A 26,714-nucleotide genomic window follows, 5' to 3' on the forward strand; every position below is an offset into this window, starting at 1 on the left:
CCCCGTCTCGCGTGGCTCCTCGGGAAGTCTCGCCCCTTTCTTTCTTCCTCCTTTTTTGTTTTTTTTTCCACCGTTCTCCCCTCTTCCGGGCCGGGCTGTGCCTGCCAGCGGGGCGGGGCGAGCCCTGCGCCCTCCGCCCATCCCGCACCGCATCCCGCACCCGCCGCCGCCGCCGCCCAGCATGGTCATCAAGGTCTACATCGCCTCCTCCTCGGGCTCCACGGCGGTAAGCGGCTCCCGGCAAAGTTGTGCCGAGCCGGGAGAGGGTTCCCTTCGCCGGGGGCAGCGGCCGGGCTCGCCCGGGGGGCGCCGCGCACGAAATGACACCGAATGCCGTTAAATTCCGTGGCAGGAAGATGCCGGGGGAGGGTCGGGGTGGGCGTTAGGAAGAGGTTCTTCCCCCAGAGGGTGGCGGAGCGCTGGAACGGCTCCCCGGGGAAGCGGTCGTGGCGCTACGCCTCACAATACTCAAGAAGCCTTTGGGCACCGCGCTCGGAATGGTGTCAGTTTTTGCGTTGTCCTGTGCAGAGATGGGATCCGTGGGGGTCCTTTCCAGCTCGCCCGGATGGCTTTGGTGGGTCCCGGCGGGTCGTGGGCGTTCGCACCCGTCGTCCTGTGCTGTGATGGCAAAACCAACACTGCGTGGGCTTTTTGTCGTTATTCCTAAAGTTTATTTCTAAACGGTGTCACCCTTCGTCTCAGTGTTTGGGTTTGATGGGTTGGTTTTTCACCGAATGGGTTTTCAAGCCCTGGAACCAGCTGCCCAGGGAGGTGCTGGAGCCTCCATCCCTGGAGGGTTTGAAAGACAGGCAGATGAGGTGCTCAGGGATGGTTTGGTAGTGGACAGGAATGGTTGGACTCGATGATCTCAAAGGTCTTTTCCAACCAAGCTATTCTGTGATACAGTCAGTAGTAGGCATGTGTGGATACCGCCTGGGTGGCTGCAGTTTCTTGCCGTGTGGGAATACAGGGTTTCGCTTCGCGTGGCCCCTGCGCGTTGTAGAGCTTGGGCAGAAGATTGTATTTTCCTAAAGGAAAATAGTCAAAAAAACTGAGGGGTTGTGCCTGGGTTCAGATGTGGCTCAGAGCATTCTATCCTTAGGATCATCTGATTTCTGTTTGATCAATGTGAGAGGTGCCATGAGGCTAAAATCCAGGGGATTTTGGCACCCTTAGTATGGATGTGCTGGAGACTTAGAAAATGCCATTGCAGCCAATGATAGGTGATTTTTACTGCAAGTTGATAAAGAGACTGTGCTGCGGCTGTGCAATGAGCTTTCCTGTTCCTGTTAGGCTGTGCACTTCAGGCACAGGTTCCTAAACTTTCAGAGGACAGTGATGTACCGAAGATAAAAACCCTCACTGAATTCTCCTTCTCCAGCCAAGTGCACTCATTGGTCTCTGATCTTCAGCAGATAAAATGCCAGGTTGGTAAGCATTGCTGTTCATGGCTGTAACCCCTCGTTTAGCTCTAATGAGCCCTGTAGTGGCCAAGTGCAGATGGCACAGGAATGTGGACCTTGGGTATCCCTGCTACTGCTTTCTTCCTGTGCCATTTTTGTTAATCTTGCTGTCAATGCCGACATCGATGTACTGATGCTCATGGTGAAAAGCAGATGGTTTTCTGATGCTGATCTGGAGAGCGTCTTGAAATCCTGAGCAGTTAATTCTTAAGGGGGTGTCTGAAGGGATTTCTGCAGGGTTTATACAAAATCATCGTCTGGAAGGAAAGAAGTGGTCATTAGCAAATTGAAAAAGTAATTCTTACTTTCTAATACAGCTGTTAATAGGTTTCAAGTTGACTGATTCAGTTGCTATAGATTTTTATCAGTGGCCTCGTAATGGCAGTTATTGATTTCTGTCTGCCTGGTGATACTAAGCTCCAGGGGTGCAACCGCTGATCTCAATCCTGACTATGTTTTCCTGGTTTTAAATTAGCTTCTTAATTATTAGCTTAGTGGTTTCTGCAATGCTGTCTCGTCCTTTTGTGGATTGTAGACGCTACAAGGCTTGATTCTGACTTACTGCTGCCTTTTAGGCTCCTTTGTGCATCCTTGACTGTGGAATTTGAATGTAGCATTGGCGTAGGCTGGGGTTTTTTTGTGGCATTTGAGCTTAACGTGTACATAATTGCCAGTTTTATGACACACATATACATGCACGCACACTCATGCCTGTGTCTAAAGCTAGCACAGCTCGAGTCATGTTGTGGTAATGAGCAGGACTTGCACGTTCTCAGTTTACTGAGTACACCAAGGGTGTTTCTGTTGGCAGGGATCAGCTGAGTACCTCACTGAATGACTGTTTTCTTTCCAGTATAAGAATTTTAATCAATATTTCAACCTAAAATAAGACATAGAGGCACCTATCTGAGGGAAAATGTGCTCGATGGGAACGAGTTATTTTCGTAGGGTTTAACCTGTCGTTGAGACAGGCTTGGAGGACCAGAGGAGCCTTTCTGCGTGCTGAATTTGAAATAACCCACTCAAGGAATGGAAAATTCACATCAGAGGAGGTTGCTACAGAGAGATGGAACAGAGTCAAAGGTTTTTCCAGCAAAGTAACTGAACTGGCTAACATCAGCCCTGTAAGGGCTCTCAGTCTGGCTGAGTCGGCTTTGTACTGTCAGTGACGCCTGGCACTCTGTTATTTTGGTTTTTACAAGGCTAATTTGCTTGGCTAGAAGCAAAAGAGAAATAAGTAGAAAACCTCCTCCTTTCTAGAAAACAGCTGCCCCGTCCCTTTAAGTTCGTGAAGCTTTTATGAGACTCTGGAAAGCTTCGTCTCCCAGTGAAAGGAAAAGGGTCTGAGATTGCTTCACACCTCCTAGCCTGGGGCTGTAAGTCTTGGAGGGTGCCCAAATTTTGTGGTCTTTTATTGGCAAAGTTGTATTTTGTTACACAGTATAATTTGCCACATCATAGTATCTAAAGTGTATCCCCAAGGCACTGTTCTCCATGAGGTTTATATTCAGTAGTACCTATCTGTGAGGAAATAATGAAGTTCATGTCTAAGCAAAATAGTTTTACACGGGATTGCTGGTGAAGTTCACTTAATTCCCGTGTCCATGTGTCATTCAGCGTCTGGGCATGGGCATTGCAGCGGGAAGCTGCCAAGCTGCCCACTGTTGGGTTTTGCTGCACTGGGAGTTGCGCTCAGCGTTATCTTTGGCGCGTTCTACGGGCTGCAAAGTCCCGTGTTTGTATGCAAGGGTTTGCTTTGTGCTCTGTATGGTAAAGGTGACTTTGGTTTGGGGTGGTTCGTTACCAAGGCTCTCCTAGGCAGAGATAACCAAATGCACTGCAAGTTTATAATTGGGGTCTCAGCCAAAATATGATGATTGCAGTCTTGGTCTGGCCTCCTATTTAACTTTCACCCTGGAAATGATTATGTAGTAGCTACAGTACTGGTTGCTGCTGTATTTGGAAGTCTTGTGCAGAAAGGTGGCCCTTCTCTTTAATCTTTCTCACTGTGAACATTGTATTGGCGAGTTGTGGGCTGGGGCAAGGACGCACGGGGGGATTGTAATTATGAAGATGAGCTGTAGACACCAAAGGTGGGAATATGCATGCACAGCTTCTGTCCAGGAGCCTTTCTGCACAGCACGCAGTTGAAGTAAACAGAGTTACTTGGTGTGAGACAGTGTTGGAGGCTACAAACCTAAAATGAGATGCGCAAATGTCACATTCAAAAGCACCCAAGCGTTGACTTGAGCTGGGACTGTGCAGGCAGAGAGAGTGATTTTATTGTAGACTTCTATTCAAATCCTTAAGGAGATGGAAGGAGGAGAGGCCAAAAGGTAATTAGATTCTTTTCCCTGGAAGAAAAAGGATACAAGGAAAGAAGCAGCTAAGTTGCACGAGTCCAGTCAGTGATTTCCTTCATGAGTGTTTAAGTATTCTCTTGGTTTTGGGTAAGAGATTGCGTGGTTTTCCTGCGGCACCAGAAGCACTTTGGGCGCCTTCCTGACGGCAGCTGGCTTACCAGCTTTATTGATCTCATGTGGAAGGGAGCCAGCTGTTTAAATTCTTCTCTGTCTTATGAGTGTGCATTTGTTGCCAACAACTGCATTGGCCTTCACTATGGACTTTGTCCGAGAGAATTGTGTTCGGTAATCCAGCTTTCCCATGCACACTCCAGGAGTCTCTGGCTATGGATGCAAAGTGCCCACATTGGAGAGGGTGGGCTGAGCTCTCCCATGTGGTGCTGCCAGCGCTGTGGGCTGTGGGAACTGCTGCATCAAACGCCTGGTGTCCAGACTACTCCTTTGAGTCAGGAATGTCATGTTTGTGGTCTACAGCTCGTGCTTCCATCTCTGAAAGCTCTCCCCCCGGCTTGTTTTGATGACTGCATGGGTGGTTTTCCTTCCTTGCCTCCTACAGCAACTGCAGACATGGCAAAAATAAGAGGTGATCTCCAGAATTGGTGTCAAAGTCCTATGTTAGCCATAAGGTCATCACTGTTTGGGGATGGTTTTAGAGAGGAAAGGAAATCTGAGTTCATTTTTTTCATTCAGAAGATTAAAGATGTGGATTTTTCATGTTTTTCCTGTCTTGTTTTCTTTCTTGGGAAAAGATCTGTGTCTTCTCCTCCCCACCTACCAGGAAATGAAGAGGAAAGTGGTTTATGGTCTGGAGAACAAACATTTGCTTGCAATTACCCCTACTTTGTTCCCCTGGACAACCCAGTAAGGCACAGGAGTGCTTTCTAGCGCTGCTGTGGATATACAGCCAGAGGCAAGCACTTTCTGGAGGATTACAGGCTGCAATTGGGGTAGGATAGCTTTGGATAAGAGTGGCTGGAAATGAGCAGAGATGTCTGTAACCGTCAGCTCTTGTCCCTGTCTGCAGCTCAAGGCTTTTGGAGTGAAGCCTCTTTATCCTTTTGAAGCAATCCCAGTGAAGTAATATGCGGAGAGATGGAGATTGTACCAAAACCATGGTATTGTGCATTTAAATCCCTCTAGGGACTTTTCCCTTTGCTTAACAGAACAAATGCAAATTTTGCCATCCTAAGGTAAAATGAGTGCAGTCTGCGCGCGGTTCCTCTGCTGTGTGGGCTACTCTGAGGGTGCCGCGTGGCTGCACCCGGCTGTGTGAGTACCCCAACGATGCCAGGCCGTGGCAGGAGGTGGCTCCGTGTTGAGCCTTCCCGAGGGCAAACGTGGCTACAGCAGGCTGCTTCGCACCCAGCGCTTTATCGGTGTGTGCAATAAGTGTGCCTTGTTCAGCTGTTGCATTTAAGGTTGCAAATGTGTTGTCAAAGCCTGGATGTGTGTGGTCACATTTGTCATCCAGGAAGCCTTGAGCAGTAGCAGCAGATGCTCCGGAGCTGCTAATGAACATCTCTCGCTCCGAATGGCACTGTCCGTCAGTGCAGTTAGTATGGGAAAAAAACAATGGCATGAATCCTTTATCAATAGTCTGGTATTATATGAAACAAATTTCAGTAAAACCATGTATTATAGTGAAAATAAGCTGCGTCTGTAGTTTTAAAAACAATCTCACAAGTGTAGATACATTTTTGTGGTGCGTGGCTCGTAGAGTTTATACCCCGTGGGTGAGAGCTGACTTGTGAGCAGGCTTGGTATTGGTTTTTAAACCCCTCTCTTGTGTAAACATAAAATGCACAAAGTACTTTTTTGGATACCCAGTGTTAACCAAATTTAATCTCTCTAAATAAAATGGTATGACATGTTCTGAATTAGAGCTTTCAGGGTGGAAGACAAAATACCTAACATGAATCTAGCAAGGCTGTTAGCTAGGATGTGTTCCATCTGCCTTTTGGGTTGTGTTATTTTAAAGCCAGTGTTCCAAACTCAAGATAAGTCAAATGTTTTTCTTAAAATATTACATTCAATTTTTTAATCGAGCCAGAGATTAAATTGACTGCAGTTGTTGCAATAGTTTTAATATATCAAAATTAAAAACATTCTACTGTGCTGTAATGAAAACAGTACTCTGATGGCCTTAGAAAGATGGGAGAGTACCCTCCACAGCTAAGGCTGGGAAAGGCTTCTTGCTGAGAATATCTGTGAATTGTCTGTGCAGGTAGGACAGTATTTTAACTATTGTCTGTTGAGGGGCTTATTGTTAGAATTGCTGTGGTGTCGGAGTGAAGAAAGCGGTCAAAGGCAGCAGTGGTTTAAAAACAGATCTCGGGGAAATCTGGAAGCCACAGGCTATCTTCCTGTGCGGGATGTTGTTCTTTGTTAGATTCTTTCCCAGCGGACACGTGGACAGAGACAGAGGGGGGGGGTAAGAATTGAAGCAGTGTTGGAGGAGAAAGCTGTGCCTCCCAGCCTAATGAGGGCAATCCCTTAATAAGGAATCCTGGGACTTCCAGAAGGTTTTAGACAAACATTGGCCAGGTTAAAAATATCTTTTTTTTTTGTAAACAAACAAAGCTGTGGCGTCATGAGAGGGAAGGATTATGTTCCTTTTTCTTGGCTTAGATAATTGATTATGTGCATTTATGTAAACGTGATAATGATTGAGCTATTGGAACGTGTAGGCAGCTTTTGCAATACGTAGAAGTTGGGAGGAGATCTACAGAGCTGTACGCTGAGCAATCCGGAGGAGGAGTGAGGGGAAAAGGCAGTTGATGGAATGAGGTTGCACAGTGTTAAGAGCAATTCCAGGTGGGAAAGTGGGAAGAAACAATCGGCGTCCTGTGCAAGAGTGACGTGTAAACTAACCAGTACTGTTTAGCAGAGAGGGCAATTCTATGGAAATATCATGTTAGTGGTCACAAAAAGCAAACAAAATAGTGGGAATTTTTAGGGTGGGAGAGAGCAAAGGGAAAAAAAAATGCTACTGCCATATCAGTTTGTGATGAGTCTGTATCTTTTATAGACTGGATTTGTTGTCTTTTAACAGCTTTTCTCACTTTTTTATATAATTTAGTACAGTGTGGTGATCACTGTAAAAGGAACAACCAAATAAGGTAGAATTCTGCAGATGAGAAGGAAAGAGCTGAAAAAATATGAAAAATGATAAAATGATGTCAGGCATGAGAGAACAAGTAGGAAGTGATCATTCATAGCTTTTCATAACTCAACAACTGGAGGAGAGCAAGGGAGACTTAGGAGGTGGCAGGTTCAGGAGAAATGGAATTCTTTGTTTGACAACATGTGGTTTAACATAGAAACTCGCTGCCAGAGAATGGCATGTATGGCAAAAATTGCATGGGCTCAGGAAGCAGTGAGACAAATTAAGGGAGAAAGCGTATTAAGGGTTATTAAACATAATTACTGCACCTCTGATGGAAAACTGCAGATTATTGGCATCTGGGAAAGTATCATGTGGTGTAGCCCTCTCTGCTCAATTTGTTGGCGAGCTCTTCCCTGGGATCTGTGGCCGGCAGAGACAGGATATTGGGGTAGACAACTGTTGGATCTAACTGAAGAAAGCTGTTCTTCTGTTCTTGGATGAATTTGGCTGTGCTCCCAAAATGTTTGATGGAAAAGCATATATGTGTGTGTTTAGGATGTGCTGGTTTGTTTTTAATTTGGTTGCTATTACAAACGCTTGTGATTTTAGAAGCATTAGGAGGTCCTGGACGTTTAGGTGTAACCAGGAATTTCCTCTGAACTGTAAGCAGGTTCTGTATCTGGCTTATGTTCAGACATCCTAACGCGCCTGAAGCCTTACCTCTCTCTGCTTTGCACACTCTTGAGATGCTGTGAGAGGATGTAGGTATGAAAGAAACCTTTAATTATATTTGTCCCTTGTATCTTCAAAACCAGAGTGGGAGGAAGTAGGTGTTAATAATAATTCTCCTCTTGGTTTCATTCTGAACAACTGCAGTTGAGTGCAGGAGCCGGAGACAAGGCTGTACAAACTGCTGTGTGAAGGCATTTGTTAACGCAGTGGCTACTGGCAGGCTCAGAACTTTCTGTTGAGAGAGAAACACTGACATCTCAACGTTTGGATGTTGAGTAAGACTTTGCATAGGGACGACTTGGAGCGAGATCTCCTATTTTACATGTAATGAAATGTGCTGTGGGATCCAGATAGGCATTGGGGTGTTGGTAACTGGGGAAGTCGGCACGAAGCAAGTCCTGCCAAGTGATGCACGGCCTCTGCCCAAGGTGTCAGCTGGGTGTTGTGCTCGGGTGTGGCTTGGGAAAGGTTTTCATTAGTCAAAGCTGGAACATCACTGTTTTCCTGGGCTCTTGGACAGACAGGGAGGTATGAATGGGAGCTTGTGGGAGTGAATGTGGCTGTTCTTCATCGCTGATCACAATCTCAGCATTTCTTACGTACAAAGCGCCAGCATTTGGTGATACGGGCAGCAGGTGACTCTAAAACCAGTGGGATTTTGCAGCGTGGAAAGCAGATGCTGACATACATAGTGTTTAGACCTAGGTAATGAGGTAGGTGTATCAGAAACGCCTGCTGCCTTAGGCAGAGGTCAAAATAAACTGGCAAAGCCCAATGTAAATAGAAAGTAGGCAGCCTCTAGGGAAAATAGTAACAGATTTCACACAAAACTACATTTTTATGAGAGTGGTAGTTCCCTGACATGTTTAAACAGCACATCTGTGTTCACCTCATGGGATGCACCTTTGGCTGTGCTAATGTCACTGGGAGTTTTGTTGTGGTCTACAGCAGGACGAGACTTGACTCCTCAGGAAATACTTCACACTGCTGGTCCAGGATCATTCCTGTGCACGTGTACTCGGCCAGAGCGGCAGCTGCAGAGCAACTGGCAGAGTGGAAGAGTAGCAGAATAACTCAGTGAAGGTATTAAAAATATATCCTGAAGTTTTCTTGGTGGACATGGAGAGAAATTAAATTCAAGAGAGGTTGGTTTATGGATAATCAGTGTAGGATTTTTTTTCCCGTAGGCAGGAAATACAAAATGTGTGAGTAGAAATTAAAAGATAAAAAGGGGCAGGTTTGCAAACTCACTTGTCAGTCACCTGGTAATCCTGATTAAGAACTGGAAATTCCTTTCCACCCTGTAATGCAGATAAGCAAGTCTCATGGTTTTGGTAGCAAAGTCCACGAAACCTTTGTACTTGAGCAGTCTTTTTCTAAATTTCTTATCCTTTCATCACATTAAAATGTATGAGGAGGGAGCCATAAAAGCCTCTGTTTCCCCTGCAGAGGACCGAGGTTTGAGTTGTGCATGCTGTGAAAGAGATGAAAGTAGGTCCATAGAGCTGTCTCGGGGAGTGTTCCTTCCAGGAATTTACACCTGTATAAACTGAAGAGCAGCTGGACAGACTGCTGTATCTTCCCTATAATGATTTGGGACCAAAATTAGCAGCTTGGAAGGCGTTAGGATAGCCATCACCTCACACTGCCAGCCGTCGAGCTGCGACTGAACCACATCAGAGGAATGAAGCTATTTGGGCTGCTTGCCCAGCCCTGGAGGACTCCATCCTACAGCAAATAAACAGCTGGGGGGCTTCATATTTTAAAAAATAAAATGCAGCATGTATTTGTCTTAGTTTCTGGTTGTGGTATGCAGATACTGGCTTGCTCAAAGCGAGAAGGAAGCTTGAGGCTTGAACAAAAAAAAATGAAGCAGATACCATGGTGACAAGAGCAATCTGAAATACTTGGAGATAACCGTGGGGGGGTTGCAAAGTGGCCTCCAGGTTGTGACTGTCACCGAGGTGTGGGCAGCATCCGGATTAGTGCCCTTGGTGCGGGGTGGAAGCTGGCACTTCCCTTCGGGCTGCAGCAGTGTAGTGGGTGGGAGTAGCTTCTTGATGGGAAGGACCTTACTGTGCTGGAAAATGCTCCGTTTTTAATTCCTGCACAGGGTGACTGCAGGCTGGCTCCTTAGAAGTCCTCTTGAGTGCAAACCCCTGGCACAGGCCTTCCTGGCTGCTGCGGGCAGAAATTGGCCAACTCCTGTGTTGCTTCAGCTGCGGAAATGTGGCCGATTCTTGTGAGCTTTCTGTTTACCTCCCTCTCTCTCAGTGTTTAACAACACAGTTTCTGAAGTTAGTGTTTTGTCCAAGTGTGCACTAAAATAAGGAGGGGGTGTGTCCCCCCAGGCCGATAGCACTGGCGGAGTTACCCAGAGCAGTGGATGGTCCCAGAGCCGGTGCCAGTGCAGGCTGCCCTTTGCTGCATCTCTCCAGTCCGGAGGCTTTGCTGTGGCTGTGCTGAGCTGCTCTTCCACCTCGGTACAGCCTGACTGTCTTTGGAAAGAGGAGAAAATGTGGTATTTTGACCCATAGCTTTCCTCTGAATCCCCTCTTCCTTTGTATTGTGATATTTAAGTATTTTAGATGAGGATAAAAGTGCTTTCTTTTCTTGAAGAATTTATTTATTTAAAGTTTTAGAATAGTCATCAAAAAGATGCTTTTGCTAAATAACGTCTCTGTTCCACGAGTTCTTCAACAATAAAATAACGTGGAACAGAAACACAGGGATTTAGTGTAGGATCCCCGAGGTCATATTATATTTCTTCTTCAAGTAGTTTTTTATTTAAAGATAATAAATGCCTGGCAGTACAAAGGCAGTGAAACAACAATTAATGCTGTTAACTTTTAGTCTTGTCAGTTAATTCAGTCTTTCTGTGTGCTAAACCATACGGGAAATGAAACTTCTTTTTATCGCAGACCACAGGGGCCTCGTGCAACACTTGTCTGCGCATTTAACTCCTTTCCCAACCAGAGTTCAGCGCTCAGCAGACAAACAAAACAAAATAATGGTTTTCCCCTCTGCTCTCTTTGCCATCCAGGGCTGCTCACCGCCCGCATAAATCCACAGGCTCTGGAAAATGACAGTAGCAGCCGTTTTAGTACATGCCCACACCGCAGCCCTCGCCTCTCTCTGGTGGGTGTTGGTGGAGGGGTGTCTGCTCAGGCTGCTCCCGGTAGAGATTAGCCAAGTGCTGTGCAGAGTGTGGAGGCCGGAGTTTCAGGGTGGAACAAGGTAGGACCTGGGCTGTTTCGTTTTAGCTGACATAACACGACAGCCACCACTTTTCCCAGGGTGTAGACGCTGCTGATATTGCATGGACTGAAACTGGTCCCAGAGCTCTTTGTGGTAATGAAGATAAAGGAGAAATAGTTCATCTGGCTTTAAGAGGGAGACTGGCTGAAAAAAATAGACTCAGAACCTGACAGTGGTGGTGAGGTCCAGGCTTGCAGGACTAAAGCCCTTTCTAAAGCTTCTAGGGCAAGTAATCAGGTTTTCAGTGGCACACTCTGTGTCTTTTTTCCCGCTTTTCTCAGCCACATTGCAACCTTTTGAATATCAGGAATATGTCGCATTCCAGAGGGTTTTCTGTGCCTCATGTGATACTGAGCCTGATGATCTTGTTGGAGATAAATGCTATGTGTTACAGACTGTGTAAAGCCTGTTTATAAGACTGGGCTGTGGTTTATTTGATCCTTTTTTGTGGAAACAGCCAGAAATGATCACTAACCCAAATAACAAAGTAAATAAGCAGTGATTTGAAGAAAATAATTATTCCTGCCAACTAACACCTTAGGAAAGGAAGGTCTGAGAAGAAAAGGGTGCCTTGGGAATCGCTCAGAGTCTGCAGCAGGGGTAGCTTAGGCTTAAGATCTCTATTTCTTCTACGTAGAAAAGCTTCAATTTCCTGAGACTGTTCTGTGCCTGAGATAAGTGAGCACAGCCGAGAGACTAAGGCGAGATGCTGGGGCTGTAGAGACACTAGCAATGCACTGAACAGTTGTGCCAGCAGAAAAGGCTGTAGCTGGAGGCTGCCCTCTGCCCTGGTCCTCTTCCAGTTGCCCGCTGAGCATCCTTGGGCTAAAGGAGGGGGCGATTCAAACATCATCAGCTTCAGTCATGGCTAAACCTGGGAGATGGGTTGTGAAGCTGTGACAGAGCCCAGGATGGGAGGGGAGTGGGTGGCTGGGCGGCGGCTCCTGTGTCCAGTTGTGGTGGGACGCCGGCATCTGCTCCCTGCGGGGAGGGATGGCTGGCGCTAACCCCAACGGCTCTGTTGGTGAACATTACTGGAGGCTTCTTGGAGCTTGCAGTTCTCTGCTGTTCTGCCCACGTTGTGCCAGACAAACAACTCTGTGAACGTCAGCGATGATGAATGAGGGAAAAGTCAGAAGCTGTGACAACAGATTTGTTGGTAGATTTCTGCCTTCCTGCTAGACTCAAACCTTGGTCAGATAAGTGGAATTGCTGGAGATACTCTGGTTGATAAACTCTGAGTTCATTCGAGAGCCAAGGCCAGTTTTTGTTAAGCAGGTTCTGTGGTTTGCGCGTCCTTCTCCTGGGTAGTCTTGGAAGCCTGGTGCTGTATGCAGGATAACACAGCGTGTGTTTGGTTCCTTTGTCTGCCTTTCCTGCTGCTCTCATGGTTCTGGTATTGAGGAGCTATGTTAGGTTTATACTGGTTTCTGGGAGGAGCGTATTTGTTGGTTTTTATTTAGTCCTATGTGGAGTTTGGATGCTGTGACTACCCGCACGTTACACATCCCAGGAAATACAGCCTGCCAAGCTCCAAGGCTGCTGCAGAAAGCAACTGTGCGTAATAAATGAGGACTTCATATTCTGCTGCTGCTTATGCTTTGTTAACGGATAACTGAGATAATGGAGCCTGTATTCCCATAGTAGGAAGCTGCCTTTCTGTTGGTTTTGGACCAGATGAGCAGTTTTCAGGCTTATGAAAGTCAAATGCCACAAAATTGACTTAGAAAATTGCCGAGGGTCAATTTATGTTTTATTGTAATGGTGGTGTTTTCCTTTTGATAATGATAATTCCGTGTGCTGCCATGGTTTGTAGACTGTCAGTGCACGTGGTTGAACCTATGGCTTTGCACTGCATCAGTGTTTCTTTATGTTCTCATCTAAAGCAAGATAAGGAGAGGCTTTGGTCTGGAAGCATGATTTTGTGAGATATGTTTTTCTTGGCTAACTTCAGCAGTCTGGTAGCAAAAGAAGCTATAAAAAAAAATTCTGATTAGAGGATATTTGCAGTTGCAAATACTTCATTTTACTGAATGGAGGAAAGGCCACAGACAGGAGTGGCCCGAGGCCATGGTTTGATATGTGCTTTGGGGTGATGTTGCTGCTGGGAGAGGCAGTGCTGCATCCCCTGGCTCCTTTCCTCCCCTGCCCCGTGCCTTTCCTTGTGAGGGCACAGCTGTCTACACGGTGAGTTGGGTTGAGCTCTCCAAAACAATGCTGCTGTGCCGCTGGGAGGGTTTCTCTGGCTCAGACCTGCCCGGAGCCACGCCAGGGCAGACGCTGATGCAGGAAGGGGTGAATATGTGTTCAGAGACAGGCCTTTGGAGTTCAAGGAGACGATCTCATTCCGTAACCCTGATTTACGCGGGTTGAATGTATATGGAACCAGGCAACAAGCCATGCTTTCCCAGCAGTCCTTCCCAAATCACTGTCCCCAGGCCTGGCGCTGGAGGTGAGGTCTGGGAGCGGTCTAGGCTGAGCCGCCACGCAAGGATGGGCAGGTTTCCGATGCTTGGTTCAGCCAGTATCTGGAGACGTGAGGGTGCTTCATGTGCAAAGTCCAACCATCCGTTATCAAACAAGGCTCCTGGTTGGGCTGTTAGCAGAAACCTTACAGAGGGTGGGGAGAATCCTGCTGCTGTCGCTCCTCCCGGGGCCGCAGGGGCCTGAAGCACGGTGTGAGTGTGGTTAAGTGCTCAGGCATCTCCCCTGATTGAAATCAAGTGCAGGTGTAAGTCTGACGCCTCCCCAGGTCTGAAACACTTCACTCTGTGTTCAGCAGTTGGCAGTTTCATTTGCATTCAATGTTTTCCGTTGTTTAGGCTGTTGAGTTGTCTACAAAAAGCATCACGTAGGAAGGTTTGGTTCCTCTGTAGTAGCAGCTCTGGTACTGGCAGCCACTTCTTGCGACTTCTTGGGTTTCGGCTCCTCCCTTGCCCAGCTGCTGGGGATCTTGTGTTTCATGTGCACAGAAGTGCAGAGTGTAGAAAGGCTCGCTGCCACCCCATAAGCAAACGTCTCTTTTAGATGATGAAAAGAGATTTTACGTGTTAAAATCTTGCTTTAAAATCTCTGAAAATTGAAGTTTTGGTGGCGTGCAGATTGTTTGCTTTTGAAATCCAGACAAATAATCCTGTTGGGCATTGTTGTCACTTGACACGTAACTTTTTTTTTAAAAAAAAGAAAGGAAAACCCCAAACAGATCAAAGGCAAATCTCCTGATGTACAGAGGCATCTTATGTTTGAAGAGGTGACCGGTCCGCACGGGCACTCTCCGTCAGCCAGTGCAGCAGTGGGCTCAGAGCTACTGGCATGCCAAGAGCACCACAGTTTAAAAATCCGGGTACTATGTGTTAGCTGTTGGTATTGTGTGTACATCTTTGTCTGAGTCGCGTGGTGGAGTGGGAGCTGTTGGATGTGTGGCACAGCCAAGGCTTTTTGTTTGTGGCACTTTAGTTACTAAGATCAGTTGTTAGCCACGTAGAAACCTTTCTGCTACTTACCTACCTGCAGCTGGAGAGCTTTATCACATAGGGTACAGTAAATCCAGATTGTCAAGGACTGTGAGGTGGACGGCCACTGATAAAGTGTAGCACCACAATAGTCCTTGACAAGCAGATATAAAAGGATGAACGGATTCATCCCCCAACTCCCCAATGCTTGGATATTGTTTGTTAAAAGCAGAATTTGATTTAGGCTGTGATAATATGCTGATCCTTAAGGTGCCTTCTGAGAAAGTAAACTTAAAACACATTAAAAAGCAATCAAGCCTTCATTACGCAGAGCTGCTACTGCTGCTTGCCAGAAGCTGAGAAGATATAAATAAGGAAATGTTACTTGTCCTCGTCCTTGACTAATGGGTAAAGGAATCTGCTTTTAGCCACTGCTGGAAGAGAGTAGCTGAGCAGACCTTCGATGCAATGCAGCAGTTGGTTCTGACCTATTTATGGCCTTTTAGTATTTTTCTTATTAGTATTTTCTTATTAGTATTCAGCTGTAATGGAGCTTTGGTAGGATTGGCTGTAGTGTGTGTCAAACAAAAAGCTAGCGACACTCTCAAATCCTGCTGCGGCATTGAGCTGGAATCCTGTGTACACTGAAATTCGAGAGTCAATCCCATTTGAGTATTTGTGACTGTTCATGTCAAGTAACACTACAAAAGGTGAATTTCTTATAGATTTGCTTCTGTCAGTTGCCCCTGTAATTATGCCCACAGCATGATTAAGGCGTTGCTTAATGTCCTTCAGCCCCAAATTTTGCTAGCAGATACCTACTTTTGTAGGTTCCAAGTGCCACACACCTTGAATCCCCACGTAGCATGTAGCGTAACTGCAAAGAGCCTTTGGAACCTGTTTCTGAGCATCTGGTTGCCATGCACACGCTGTTCACGCACTGTATTTACCCCTCCACCAGGGATGGTGTGACGCTGAGCTCTCACCTGGATCTCCCCTGGATGGGAAGCAATGCTGTCTGGAGTGCATATATTTCCCCCGTTACGTTTCCTAAACCTGTATCAGGCTTTACGAGCTGCGGAAGTGCTTGCCCTGAGCTTACGCAGCGTGTGCCATCCTGTATGTGCAGAGGCTCCATCCAGCTGGGTGCTGAGCACTGGCTGAGCCAAGCAGGCAGCTCGGAGCCTTTTGGCAACAGGGAGCCTGCTTGGGTTCCCTCAGCAATCAGTGCTGCCTCACAGCATTGGTCACTGCCTAAGACCCTCAATTTGGTGGTCTCTGCTTCAGCACAGAATTAGGCTGAGATGGATTTTCTAAATACACATTTTCCAAATGGTGGTGATACTGCTTGAGTCTTTCCTTTTGGAGCAATAGAGGAAAGGTTTCTTATCCTACCAATTCCGACAGAGCGATGAGGATCCTGCTCAGCAGGTGGCTTTGCTGTGCTGTCCCCAGCCCGTGTTACTGGCTGAGCTTTTCAAAGCAGGATAAGGGGCCTGAAAGCCAAAATCCCACAGGGGGTTTTATTCACTTTGCAGTCTGTGTCAGGGAGTAAAGAAGTGAATGGGAGTTGGGTCTGTAAGTGACTTGGGCTCCATTGAGAATTGCCATCCCCAGGACTTTACCCAGAGGTGATGTTAACTTCTGTGTTGGGTTCTTCTGGTAGGAAAAAAACTTGTTGAATGTGCTTGGATCTTTTGTCTTGGGTTTTCTTGGTGTGGGATTTGACAGATCGTTAGGCCATGGGTTACTGAATGAGTGCACTTACAGTGGCATTACAATCCATAAGAGATGCTTTTATTTTTGTTCTCGTGAATCAGCTTTTCTATTTACATAACTTCCTACAATTTCTGGAGCAGGTTGTGGTCTTGTTTTGTGAAGTACAGACTTTGTCCTTTATTCTAGTTATGTTCTTGGCTTGTGCTGCAAAATCTGCTCTGCTGTGTGGTACCTTATGCCTGGATAATACCCACTGTAGGCAGACCTCGTGCTTCCAGGCGTGATGTAACCTCCAGGTTAGGTTGCAAAAAGCTTTCCCTATCCTGCATTTCCCCCACAAAACTTGCTCTGAGCGATGGTTTTGCATCCTTTCACCCCAAGCCTTTTTCCTGCTTTTAAGAAGTGTCTTCCAGAACCACACCTGAGCAGTGGGCATCGGTAGCCCATTCTCTCCTGCCCTGGGCCTCAGGCTGGCACGTGGTCCAAATAAACAACTTCTAAGCTCCTGGGGGCAAACCACATCCAGAGAGAGCTGCTGTAGCAGCTACGCAGGATACATGTTGGTAATGCCACGGGCTTTCCCAAAGGGCCCTGGAAGGAGAGAGTAAGAACATCTGGATCCCATCTGAACGTTGCCTCATTTCTGCACAAAAAGCAGCACAAATACAGCGTGAGGTTTTTCAGCCTCCTGTGTTTGATTTAGGTTGCATAAGTTGCTGGTGGTTTTGCTGTATTTATCTTCGGTCTCATTCCTTACAGACCAGAAACCAAGCATTGGGAAAGAGAATGATGATGATGATGTTACTGTGTGTAACGCTGGGCTTAAAATAGCTGGAACAAAGAAGTGATTTGAGTTCTGTAATGATAATTACCCAGACCTAAAAATAGGTAGATGTTCTACCAGGGAGAGAGAAGTAAGAGGGAGATGCACGTCACTGGGAGACACCTTAGAGACAGTCTGCAGCACTCTGGTCAAGCTGGGCGTCGCTGTAGGTGCCGACAAGTTTGTCACCCTTTGACCACCACTCACAGCCAGTGGTGGCCACCAGCACCACCAGGACTGGCACCTCTGAATCTTAAAGTAATTGGGGAGGGGAAAAAAACTCTGGCTTGTTCATCTGAGTAAAAAGAACAAAAACACTCTAAAAAAAAAAAAAAAAAAGGCTCCTCGCATAGTATGGTAAAAACTGATGGAGGCCAGGAGCAAGCCTGCTCGGAGGTGTTTTGTCTCTGTCCTGCTGTCTTGTCCTGAGGGTGGAGAAGAAGCTTAGGGGCGCCATCAGGAATCTATGATATTTAGATGCGTAGCTGAGCTGCTGTGCTGTTCAGCTTCTACAAATTGTGTTGTACCGGGAGGCAAAATTACAAGCGTTTTGCAGCTGATTTGCTTCTTCTGCATTAGCAACTCAAGAGAGGAAAGCATTATCATTTCAGAAATTAGATGGGAAATATAAAAAAAACCCCAACCCAACATTTATTTAATTCCACAGAGTGGCTCTGGATTGGTGTAGCGGTAGCCAGCTGCCGCAGTGAGGTGGTCAAACCCTAAAGGCGCTGACCCTGGAACACAGCAGTCCCACCGCTGCTGCTGGGCGTACCTAACTTTACTCCTTTGCCTCCCAGCTGACTGCGGGGCGCTGCCCTGCACGCCCCCGGAGGCAGGGCTGAAACCCCACTGGTGTTCCTGGACGGCCAGTTGGCTTCCTGGCGGCAGCTCGCGAGGCACAGTGGGAGCGGGCTGGGGCTGGTGTGCAGCTTGACCCACAGGACGCCCCGCAGCAAGCTCGTTTGCCTTGGCAGCGGCACGGTGTTCCTCATGCTGCCCTGTCCCTCCAAAGAAAACTACGTTCAGGGTATTTCTGCCTTAGCTGCAGTGAGCGAAAGGATGGCGCTGCCGGCTGCCACCTGAAGATTTCTTACATTGTGCTTTTCCCGTTCGCTGTTTAAATTTGAGCTTATCCATCATCAAGATGTACTGAACCATTTGAAGAACTGCTGGTGACAAGTCTGGCTACAAAAGGTTGCGTTGTCTGTGCATCTGAACTTTCTCACCTCTCTGCACAAAGCAGATATGCCCTGGGATTTAAGGAATTGCCCCCTAATGATGACCCAGCTTGTTGAAAATCATCAGTGGCTTAAAATGCAACAGCTTGCAAGGTGTAGTTGTTTTTCCTTATCTAGAATGTAGAAGGCTGGAATTGGAAATGGTAAAAACCTTATAAAGCTGGTTTTGTATTTAAGACAAAAAGAGAAGCATGCAAGGTCCAGGCCCGCTGCGAGGTGCTGCTTCCCTGCTGTCCTGGTGCTGCCTCGCTGCTGGGAGGCTGGTGAAGCAGCTCAGGCCACGCATATGCTGTAAGCGATGATATAACCATGTCTGGGAACTTGATAGGAAATCTGTTTAAAGTTCTTTTAAATCCTCACAGTAATATTTGAGCCATTTAATCACATCTTGGGGGGGAGATGTTTTTTCTGTGCATGGAGGGCAGGACACAGGACCCAGAAAAATGATGGACAATACCCATGTTGAGTGCCAGAACAGCAGTGTTGTGTGATCAGAAGAGCAGCGCTCACACTGTAAACTTACTTTGGGTTCCAGTGGTCTATAAATAGGTTTCCAAAATGCGTCTATTGTCCAACAGGGAATTTATTTATAAACTGAAAAAAATAACAGGACTTGAACGAACCCCAACCCCCTCTTGGCCAGGAGCACAATCTGGACCATTGTGTATGTGTATGCCTGTGTGTACCAAAGAAGAGACACTTGTTTGAAATTCATTTCAATAAAGTGTTTAAAACAACTGTTTCCTTGCAGCGGGGTGGTGCTCCGAGCTGTTGGACAGCCAGTTCACAGTCCTGCCCCGCGTTGGGGATGCAGTACCGCCTGCTTGCTGGACCAAAGTCCTCCAGCATCGCCCCTGCCTCCTTCCTGATGATAATCTTTCTGTTGAGGGTTTCTGTTGTTTGTTTTTTTTTTTTTCCCTTCAGTGGGTAAACATTTGAAGGAGAAAAAAAAATAGTGAATCTGAAATGTTGCAGCATTTTCTGGAGAGGTTTCTATCACGAAGGTTTTAACTCCACTTTGGGGTTAAAGCTCCAATTTGATGGACTGTGATTTGTTGGGAAACGTCACCCGTCTCTACTCTTGGCAGCTCTGGTGTCATTTCTCTTGCATTACTGACGTCATTGACTGATGCGAGTTAGACCTGAGAACAGTAAATTTATACTGCTGGTGTTTGTTCAGGTGAGGGACAATACTTGTTCAAATTCCTAGACTAATCTTTGTCATAGTGTTTTTCTGTGCATGTGCTCTGTCGAAAGCTGGATATTTAACGACTGTTGTGTAAGGGGAAAGGAAGAGCAACCTAGTACACAAGGACATCTGGAACAAAAAAGTCTACTGGAAGCACCAGCTTCTCATGTTGCTGGTGTGAATTTATATGCAGAAGATTACATCTTGGTGGTGAAACTTCACTTAACCACTGGTGTCTTGCCATGAAGCTGTTTCTGTCTCTGAAACAGACAGTGAAAGCCCAAATCCATTCATCCATCCATTCTGCTCATTCCCATCCCCTCCTGCCCGCAGCCTCTTTCCTTCCTTGCATTTATCTCCCTATCCCTGTCCTTGATTTCTGTGTTGTGCTTTTGTGCCTGCCCAGCCTCAGGACCGTGCCACCCCAGTGTTCTGCTCAGCTTCCCAGCTCCTGTGCTGTTTGCACATTCCCAGCTCTCCACTGGCGCTCTCTGTCCTGCAAAACATGTCAGGAGCACTCAGTATAAACAAGGATTTTCATGTTTGCAGACTGTGGTTTGCTGCAGCTAACTGGCCAAAATAGCTTTAGATGTGACAGTTGTCTGCACAGGATGAAGTGCGGGATCTGGAGAGGCACTGGCTGGTGTCCATGCCCGGTGAGGCAACTGGGAGAGGCTTTTTCTGGAAGCGAGCGCTGTGTGTTGACAGGCGCATCCTGAAGAAACGCTCCTTGCTCCTTCCCAAACATGGACAGCAGGAACTATCTTCCAGGCTCTTGTCCTGAGGAGAACGTATGCCCTTTTGAGTAAGACAAAACACCCTGAAGCGGCGGCAGGCGTCTCTTGCTCTATTTTAGGCACTTCCTGTGGTATTCCAGCATGGAAATTAATAGAAATTTTCTAAATAAAATCCCATCAAATAACGTGGTCTGGCAGCTCCGTGTCCGTTTTGCCCGGCAGTTGGTGCCATGGTTCTCTGGAGCATCAAATGCTCTTGTCTAAGTGCTTGTCACTGTGATTGGAAGATTTTCCTGGGGAGCGAGGAGGGAGAGATCAGTGTTTAATCATCCAGCTTGTTTTTCCCTTTGGCCAGACAGTAAGGGTTTCAAACTAAGGTCTTGCACATCAACACCAGCTCCTTGCTTTTCTTTACAGTTCTTCAGCGATTCCTTTCCTTTGACCACAGAGACTTAAGAGCAGCACAAAGGCCAAGCTGCCGTACCGGCCTTCCACACGGTGCCTTGTCTAGCAGAACAAACACGTGTGCAGCTCTGCTGGCTCCTCAGACACAAGCAGAGGGGGTTATCTGCTGCGATAGCCCCTCAGAGCTCTGGTCGTGAACCTGGAGTCGGGTCGTGATACCTGTTGCTGAAAAATCAACCCAGAGACTGTCCTTGCTTCAATAAGCTGAGAAAAGGAGCCAGAGCAAGGCAGAACAGGCGATGTGCAGTGTGCAGCGAGACGTTCTGCATACATACGTGTGGGAGGAAAGCTGTATTTAAGTTCATCATATGAGATGATGGCAACACGAGGCAGCCAGAGGTGTTTTCGTCACTTTGAAGAAGCATCTTGGTGGCTGAGGCAGTCCAGCCCCGTCAGACTGGGTGCTGCCTGAAAGGTTGGGATGTGCAGAGCCTGCCAGGGAAGAGACGGCGCTGTGAGACCCGGCTGAGACGCTGTGAGGAGTGTGAGGATGTGTGTGTGGCCGGGAATAGTAAAAATGGTTGAAAAAATAGAGTTCTCGGGAGAGCAGAGTGCTAATCACCCTCAAACTTAGAGCTCTTGTTTTAGGTGACAGAGTGTATAGTAAAAATCTGGTATCTTTTACCAAATTGGGTAAAAACTCAGTTTTCTTGTTTTCCCTTAAAAATTGTGGGATGTCTCAAAGTGTGTTCTCACTAAGCAGCAGATTCTGGTACAAGTTAAGGACCTGAGACTAATGAAAATGGGCTCAGTAATTTACGAATGGTGTGAAAGCCTTAAATAAATGTAACTAATTTGGGGAAAAAAATGTTCCTGTATTTCTGAGTTGGTTTGTTGCCTCAGGTACTGCTCACTGGCAGAGGAGGTTACACTTACAGAAACGTTTCCCATAGTTCCTCCTACAGAATCATTCATGAAGGAAGTGCTCACTTTTCCTTTTCTTTGAGCTGAATGGCACGATGGAGGAAAACTTCCCCTGCCTGCTCCCTCCCGCTGTGACCCCCATTACTAAAGGCAAGCGCAGAAACCTCTTTCCAGTAGATTCGAGTCTGCTGAAGAATGTTTTTCTACACAGCGTGTAGGATGGATTATTTCCTCGGGGTGGAGTTAACTTGTCCATTTTTATTCGTATTCAGCCATGATGAAAATTAGCAAATGCCCCACAATATTCCTGTTTTGTAATATTCCTCTATTTATGGGTACAAGGGTACTCGCTGATTGAGTTCACCCACTCCTCTGCTGACAGGCGAGGAGGAATTAGGCTGGCTCTGGCAGCCCTGGGCAGGCAGCTTTGCCCCTGGCGTTGGGAGCATGTTTTTTCCTCTGTTGGGAAAGCAGGGTTGGTCCCTTTGCACTAACACCGAGCTGGATGCAGAAGGGAATCTCTCTGTCTGGGTGTTTAAAAAACAAACCACCCCACCCAAGGTTTGATTTAACCTGGACTGATTCCCTACCATGGACTGTCGCGCAGCCGGCAGCGATGGCTCCAAAGGAGCTGCTGACAAATGAGTCGATGGATGCTTTGGAGACACTGAGCTACTCTTCCTTCCAGGGCAGCGCTTGTCCTGCGCTGAAACCTGCCACCCTCCCTCCAGCTGCCGGTCCAGCCGTGTCCCGTGGGTGCAGGGCTGTGCATGCGGGAGCGCAGGCACCATATTTGGCTCTGGGCTGGCGGTGCCCTGACCTCGGCGCGGCTCGCCGGCAGCCGCCTGGCTTCCCTTCGCCGTATATGGAGAGGCTGCTCGGGGACGCTGGTGCCTGACCTGAATTAGCAGCAGCGCAACATCTGTATGAAGCCCAGCTTTTGTTGTGCTGAGCTAATTAGGTTAAAGCCAGGCCTTGGACTGGTTTTCTAGTGAAGGAATAATTTGAAGAGAACAAATTTCCCATTAAATGTCATTTTCTATTGTTTGCCAGGATGCACATGGTTATAATTTCCTTTAGAGTGGTAAAGTCACACAGAGGAAAAACAGCATAAGCAGAACCATCTTGGTATTGAGAAGTCAATAATTCATCTATGTCAGTAATAAAAACCACCTTTCCTGTAAAAAAGTGGCACAGTCTTTGCCGCAGAGATCCTGCTTTTCACTTCGGTGCTGTGTGAGTACGTGGAGGATGGGCTGCATTGGGTGTGGGATCTCATCCAGCCTGTCCTGTCAGCCCTGAGACTTCTCCTTGAGATGGACAAGGATGGGGATGGTTCTCCATTTTCAACCTGTTTTGCATCCCTTTGTTTCCCCATTGAACTCTGGAATTGCACAAACAACAGCAGAGAAAATGGTTTGACTGATTTTGCTTTCTTTTTCTCCCTCCCTCTTTTGTGACAGATTAAAAAGCAGCAACAAGATGTGTTAGGTTTCTTGGAAGCCAACAAAATTGAATTTGAGGAAAAGGATATCGCTGCCAATGAGGAGAATCGGAAATGGATGCGTGAGAACGTCCCTGAGGACAGCCGGCCAGCAAGCGGGAACCCCCTGCCGCCCCGGCTCTTTAACGACAGCCGGTACCTCGGGGTAAGGGGTGGCTCCAGGTGTCCATCTCCTCTCATCCCAGTCCTCTTACTCACTGCCGTAGGCTGTGAATCACTGTTGTGGTCAGCAGGGAAGAACCTGGCTACGTGTGCAAGCTGTGAAGGGTGTGGAAGGTGTTAGACATTCTCCTCTCTTCTGGAGCTTGTAACAATAATTGATTCACGAATATTCCAGTTCCACCATAGAGGGGAGATTAAAATTTGGCCCTCCCGATTCTGAGATCATTGTGCTCCTTACTGGACTGAGCCTCCCACCACCTTGCAGTGTGTATATGTTCTGTTTTCCCTGTGAGTTTTTTCCCCTCTTATGGCTCTCAAAGTTTGCGGGGTTCTTTAATTCCACTGTTCACTACAATCGTGAACTGACACTTGACGGAAATCTGCCACTGTTGCCCCAACCTTATGTTCTGTAGCAAATTCAGAGATCTCTGCATGGGGTTTGCCAGTATGTGTGGATCCCAGATCGCCCCGTGGTCCACTCATCTTCTCAAATAAGTGCCCGTACGAAGTGATGTCTGCCATAATCATAGATCAATTTTCTGGTCCTTCCTGGGATCAGTTTTGGAGTACTGCTGGCAAATGAAGGTCACTGCAGTCCACTTGCCTTAAACGGATTAAAACTCAAGTTGCAAATACAACCCCTACTTGAAATTGCTTTAATGCTTGATCCAAAGTAAGTTGCCCTGCAGCACTTCTACTCATCAGACCATGCTCAAATGATTATTAGATTAACTGTTAATTTTATTGTTAAAACGGAACATCTTCTGAAGAGAGCTTGCAGTGTGCCTTCCTCTGATTCCAGGAGTTAGTTTCTACGTTGTTTGCAGTCTGGTCCTGACCTGCAAAGTCTGTAAGTTGGAACCTGCCAGGTTTGGACCTTTGTGATGCGATTTTGTGGCTACTGAAAGAAGTTATTCTCAGTTTGCCAGGAATGTTTCTCACTTATAGTGAAAGCAGAGCTTGAAACCATATTCCCTGTGAGCTAAGGTTCCAGTAGGCTCTCAAATTTTTGACTGTGGTTGTGACATGGGAAAAAGTTGGTTTGGAGCATCGAATGTAATGATCAATAGTTGTCTGTGGCTGAAAGCTGAGAAGGAGGTAGTCACAAATTGTTGAAAATCTCTGCTCAGTTACCTCTCTTACAAACCAAAACCATAGGCAAACATTTCTGTACCAGTAGGAGCTCCAGCTGCAATGGTATCACCTTTCTCCGATGCTGTACCAGAGCTTTAGAGATGCAGGCAGAGCACTGTGCAGCTCTCCTTTATCAGTGAAGTGTTGCCAAGTTCCTGCTGCATTGCTGTAGCAGCACAGCAGAACAGGACTTCGCTATGCAGCGTTGTGGGACAGGAAGAGAGAAAGCTGTATGTGCCTGGATTTGGATGTCTGCTCATCACAGATGCCTCTCATGTACCCCCAGCTGCAGTTCTGAATGCAGTGATTCTGGGGGGAGGGGTGTAGATGCTTCAGAACCGTTCTTGCTCTGGGTATATTTTGTCCCCCAGTTTTTGGTTGATGTCAATTTGAACCTCTGAAGTTTGGTCAATTTGTGTAGCTGGGTTCAGGTTACTATAGTTTAGCTTTCAGGAAGGTAAAAGTGAATTCTGCTTACATGCACTTGAACCTCTGTGTGCCCTTATCTGGTTCATCTCAAGCATGAACTTCCCTTTTTGTATCATCTGATGTAGCTGAACTGGCAAATTGACTTTTATTGACCTGTGCGTGGCAGGAAAGGCTGTAACTGCAGACACTGTGCGAGTTGGCATGAACCTGCTCGTTAGTCACAGGCATTCCTTTCCTGGTAGATGCCAGGAAGCAGACTGCCAGGCTATGCACGAGCAAGATAAACACCCCCTTTGTTATCGAGCAGCCCCAGTGCTGTCAACAGAAGGGCTTCAGGGAGGATGTAACATAATCATATGTGTTTTTATCAAACTAGCACCCGAATGCTACATGTACAGTAATTGACATCCTTGATCTCTCAGCTCTTCCGCTCCTCTTTTCCAGTACTCCCTTCTATTCCAGCTGCAACAGCCTCTTCAGAGAGCTGCCCCTGCTCCGAACACAGCTGTTTTCAAACAGCATTTGCTGTTTCTTAGGCTTTTGCCCACCAACCAGCCAAGCATGCAAAGCGGCGTGCCCTTAATGGCAGCTCTCATTCCCTGGGAAAGCTGAAGGAAGCTGGCACTGCTGCTTCAGTTAAAAGGGGAGAGAAGGAAAGTCACAGGACAGATTTGTGTAGTGTCGAGGTCGTAGGGAGGGAAGTATCTGGTAACTCAGACAACGGTGGACTTGCACAAACCTTCTCACTTGCACAAACCTGTGGGCTTTTTGCCTACTCTTCCCTAACTTGGCAGACAACTAAGTTGTGTTGTTTGTACCGCATGGAGCACTGCATTTTGCCTCAAACATAAAACAGGGAGAAGGAAGTGTTGGTATTCCTTGTACTATTCCATTGGGTTTGCCTTCATTTTCCTGAGAAGTGACTGTGTGTGTGTGTGTGTGTGTGTGTTCAGAGCGGCTCTAGTGTGCTATGAGTAGAACCAACAGTGCCACCTCATTTCCTTCATTTGCATAGACTCATCATTAATGGGAAACATGATGGGAAACCTCCATTTAAACCTCCATTTGCAGGTTTAAAATGAACTCTTAACAGGTTTAAGAGTTAATGTCCAGGGTTGCCCAGTTGCCATCCCTAATCAGGAATTAGCAGTGACAGCTGGGGACATCATTGTCTCTGAGGACAAGGCCCAGGCTCAGACTGCTCCTGGAGGAGGGACCTCCAAGCAGACTGGTGACAACTACCTAGCTATAGAGGCTCTCCCTCTAGGAAAGGCAGAAGCACCTCACAGATAGTGAAATTCCCAGCTTGCCACTTTCTGGGCAGTAGGATTTCTGTGGTATCAGCACTAATGATGAATACCTGATGTGATGCTCACCGTTTTGGGTTTGGCCAGAGGAAACAGTTTGCTCGGTGCGGGCTGGGTAACACCAAATGGAGCTGTAATTGTTTCTGACCATCTGTACTTCTGTCTTTTGTTCCCTTCTCCCGACTCCCTTCCTGAAGGACTACGAAGCTTTCTTTGAAGCTCGAGAGAACAATGCGGTATACGCGTTCTTAGGCTTGACCGCGCCACCTGGTTCCAAGGCAAGTGTGTATATTTCTCACAGTAAACAACCTCTGTTTTACACCTTGTTCTCCTCTGCTCATAGTAGGGTATTTTCCCTGTTCCGTGGTTGCTCCAGTCAATCTACCTGCTTGTCTGACACTTGGTCTTCAAAGACTGTCTTTCAGGCCCGAACCTCCCAGCAACATGTTCTTGTTACATGCTGGTTTATGTGGTGGATACTGTGTTCCCTGGAAGCACCTTCCTCCCTCTCCTTCCATCAGAAAAACTCTTTGCTCAGTACAGATGCTCTTTTGGTCTCTTGCTGCAGAGCCACTGCTCGTTTTTCAGTTAATGGAAGAGATTTTCCTGCTTTGGGAAGAAGTTCTTCACTAGGAAAATTGTCTTACACTGGGGTTTTTCTTACTGTACACTCTGGGGCTGAGTGAACAAGTCACTAATCTTCATACTGCAGAATGCACAAGAAATCTAGATGAAAGCAATTGTCACAAACCCAAACAATTATTTC

At 46.9% G+C, this 26,714-nt stretch overlaps 1 protein-coding gene across 2 annotated transcripts in view; it reads left to right on the forward strand.

The window, feature by feature from the left end:
* Positions 1-40: 40 nt before the first annotated feature.
* The window catches only part of SH3BGRL (SH3 domain binding glutamate rich protein like), a 30,914-nt gene continuing 4,240 nt past the window's right edge, over positions 41-26,714 (forward strand). The window contains exons 1-3 of one of the 2 annotated variants that reach the window (XM_054075728.1): positions 41-226; positions 22,876-23,061; positions 26,146-26,230. In XM_054075728.1, coding sequence (XP_053931703.1) covers positions 182-226; positions 22,876-23,061; positions 26,146-26,230 — 316 coding nt within the window. In that variant the 5' untranslated portion in view covers positions 41-181. Of the gene's footprint in view, positions 227-550; positions 575-22,875; positions 23,062-26,145; positions 26,231-26,714 lie in introns of those variants that run through there. The other variant, XM_054075729.1, reaches the window with a different exon arrangement.

The sequence above is a fragment of the Cuculus canorus genome, chromosome 10 (genome assembly GCF_017976375.1).
Source record: "Cuculus canorus isolate bCucCan1 chromosome 10, bCucCan1.pri, whole genome shotgun sequence".
Lineage (NCBI taxonomy): Eukaryota > Metazoa > Chordata > Aves > Cuculiformes > Cuculidae > Cuculus > Cuculus canorus.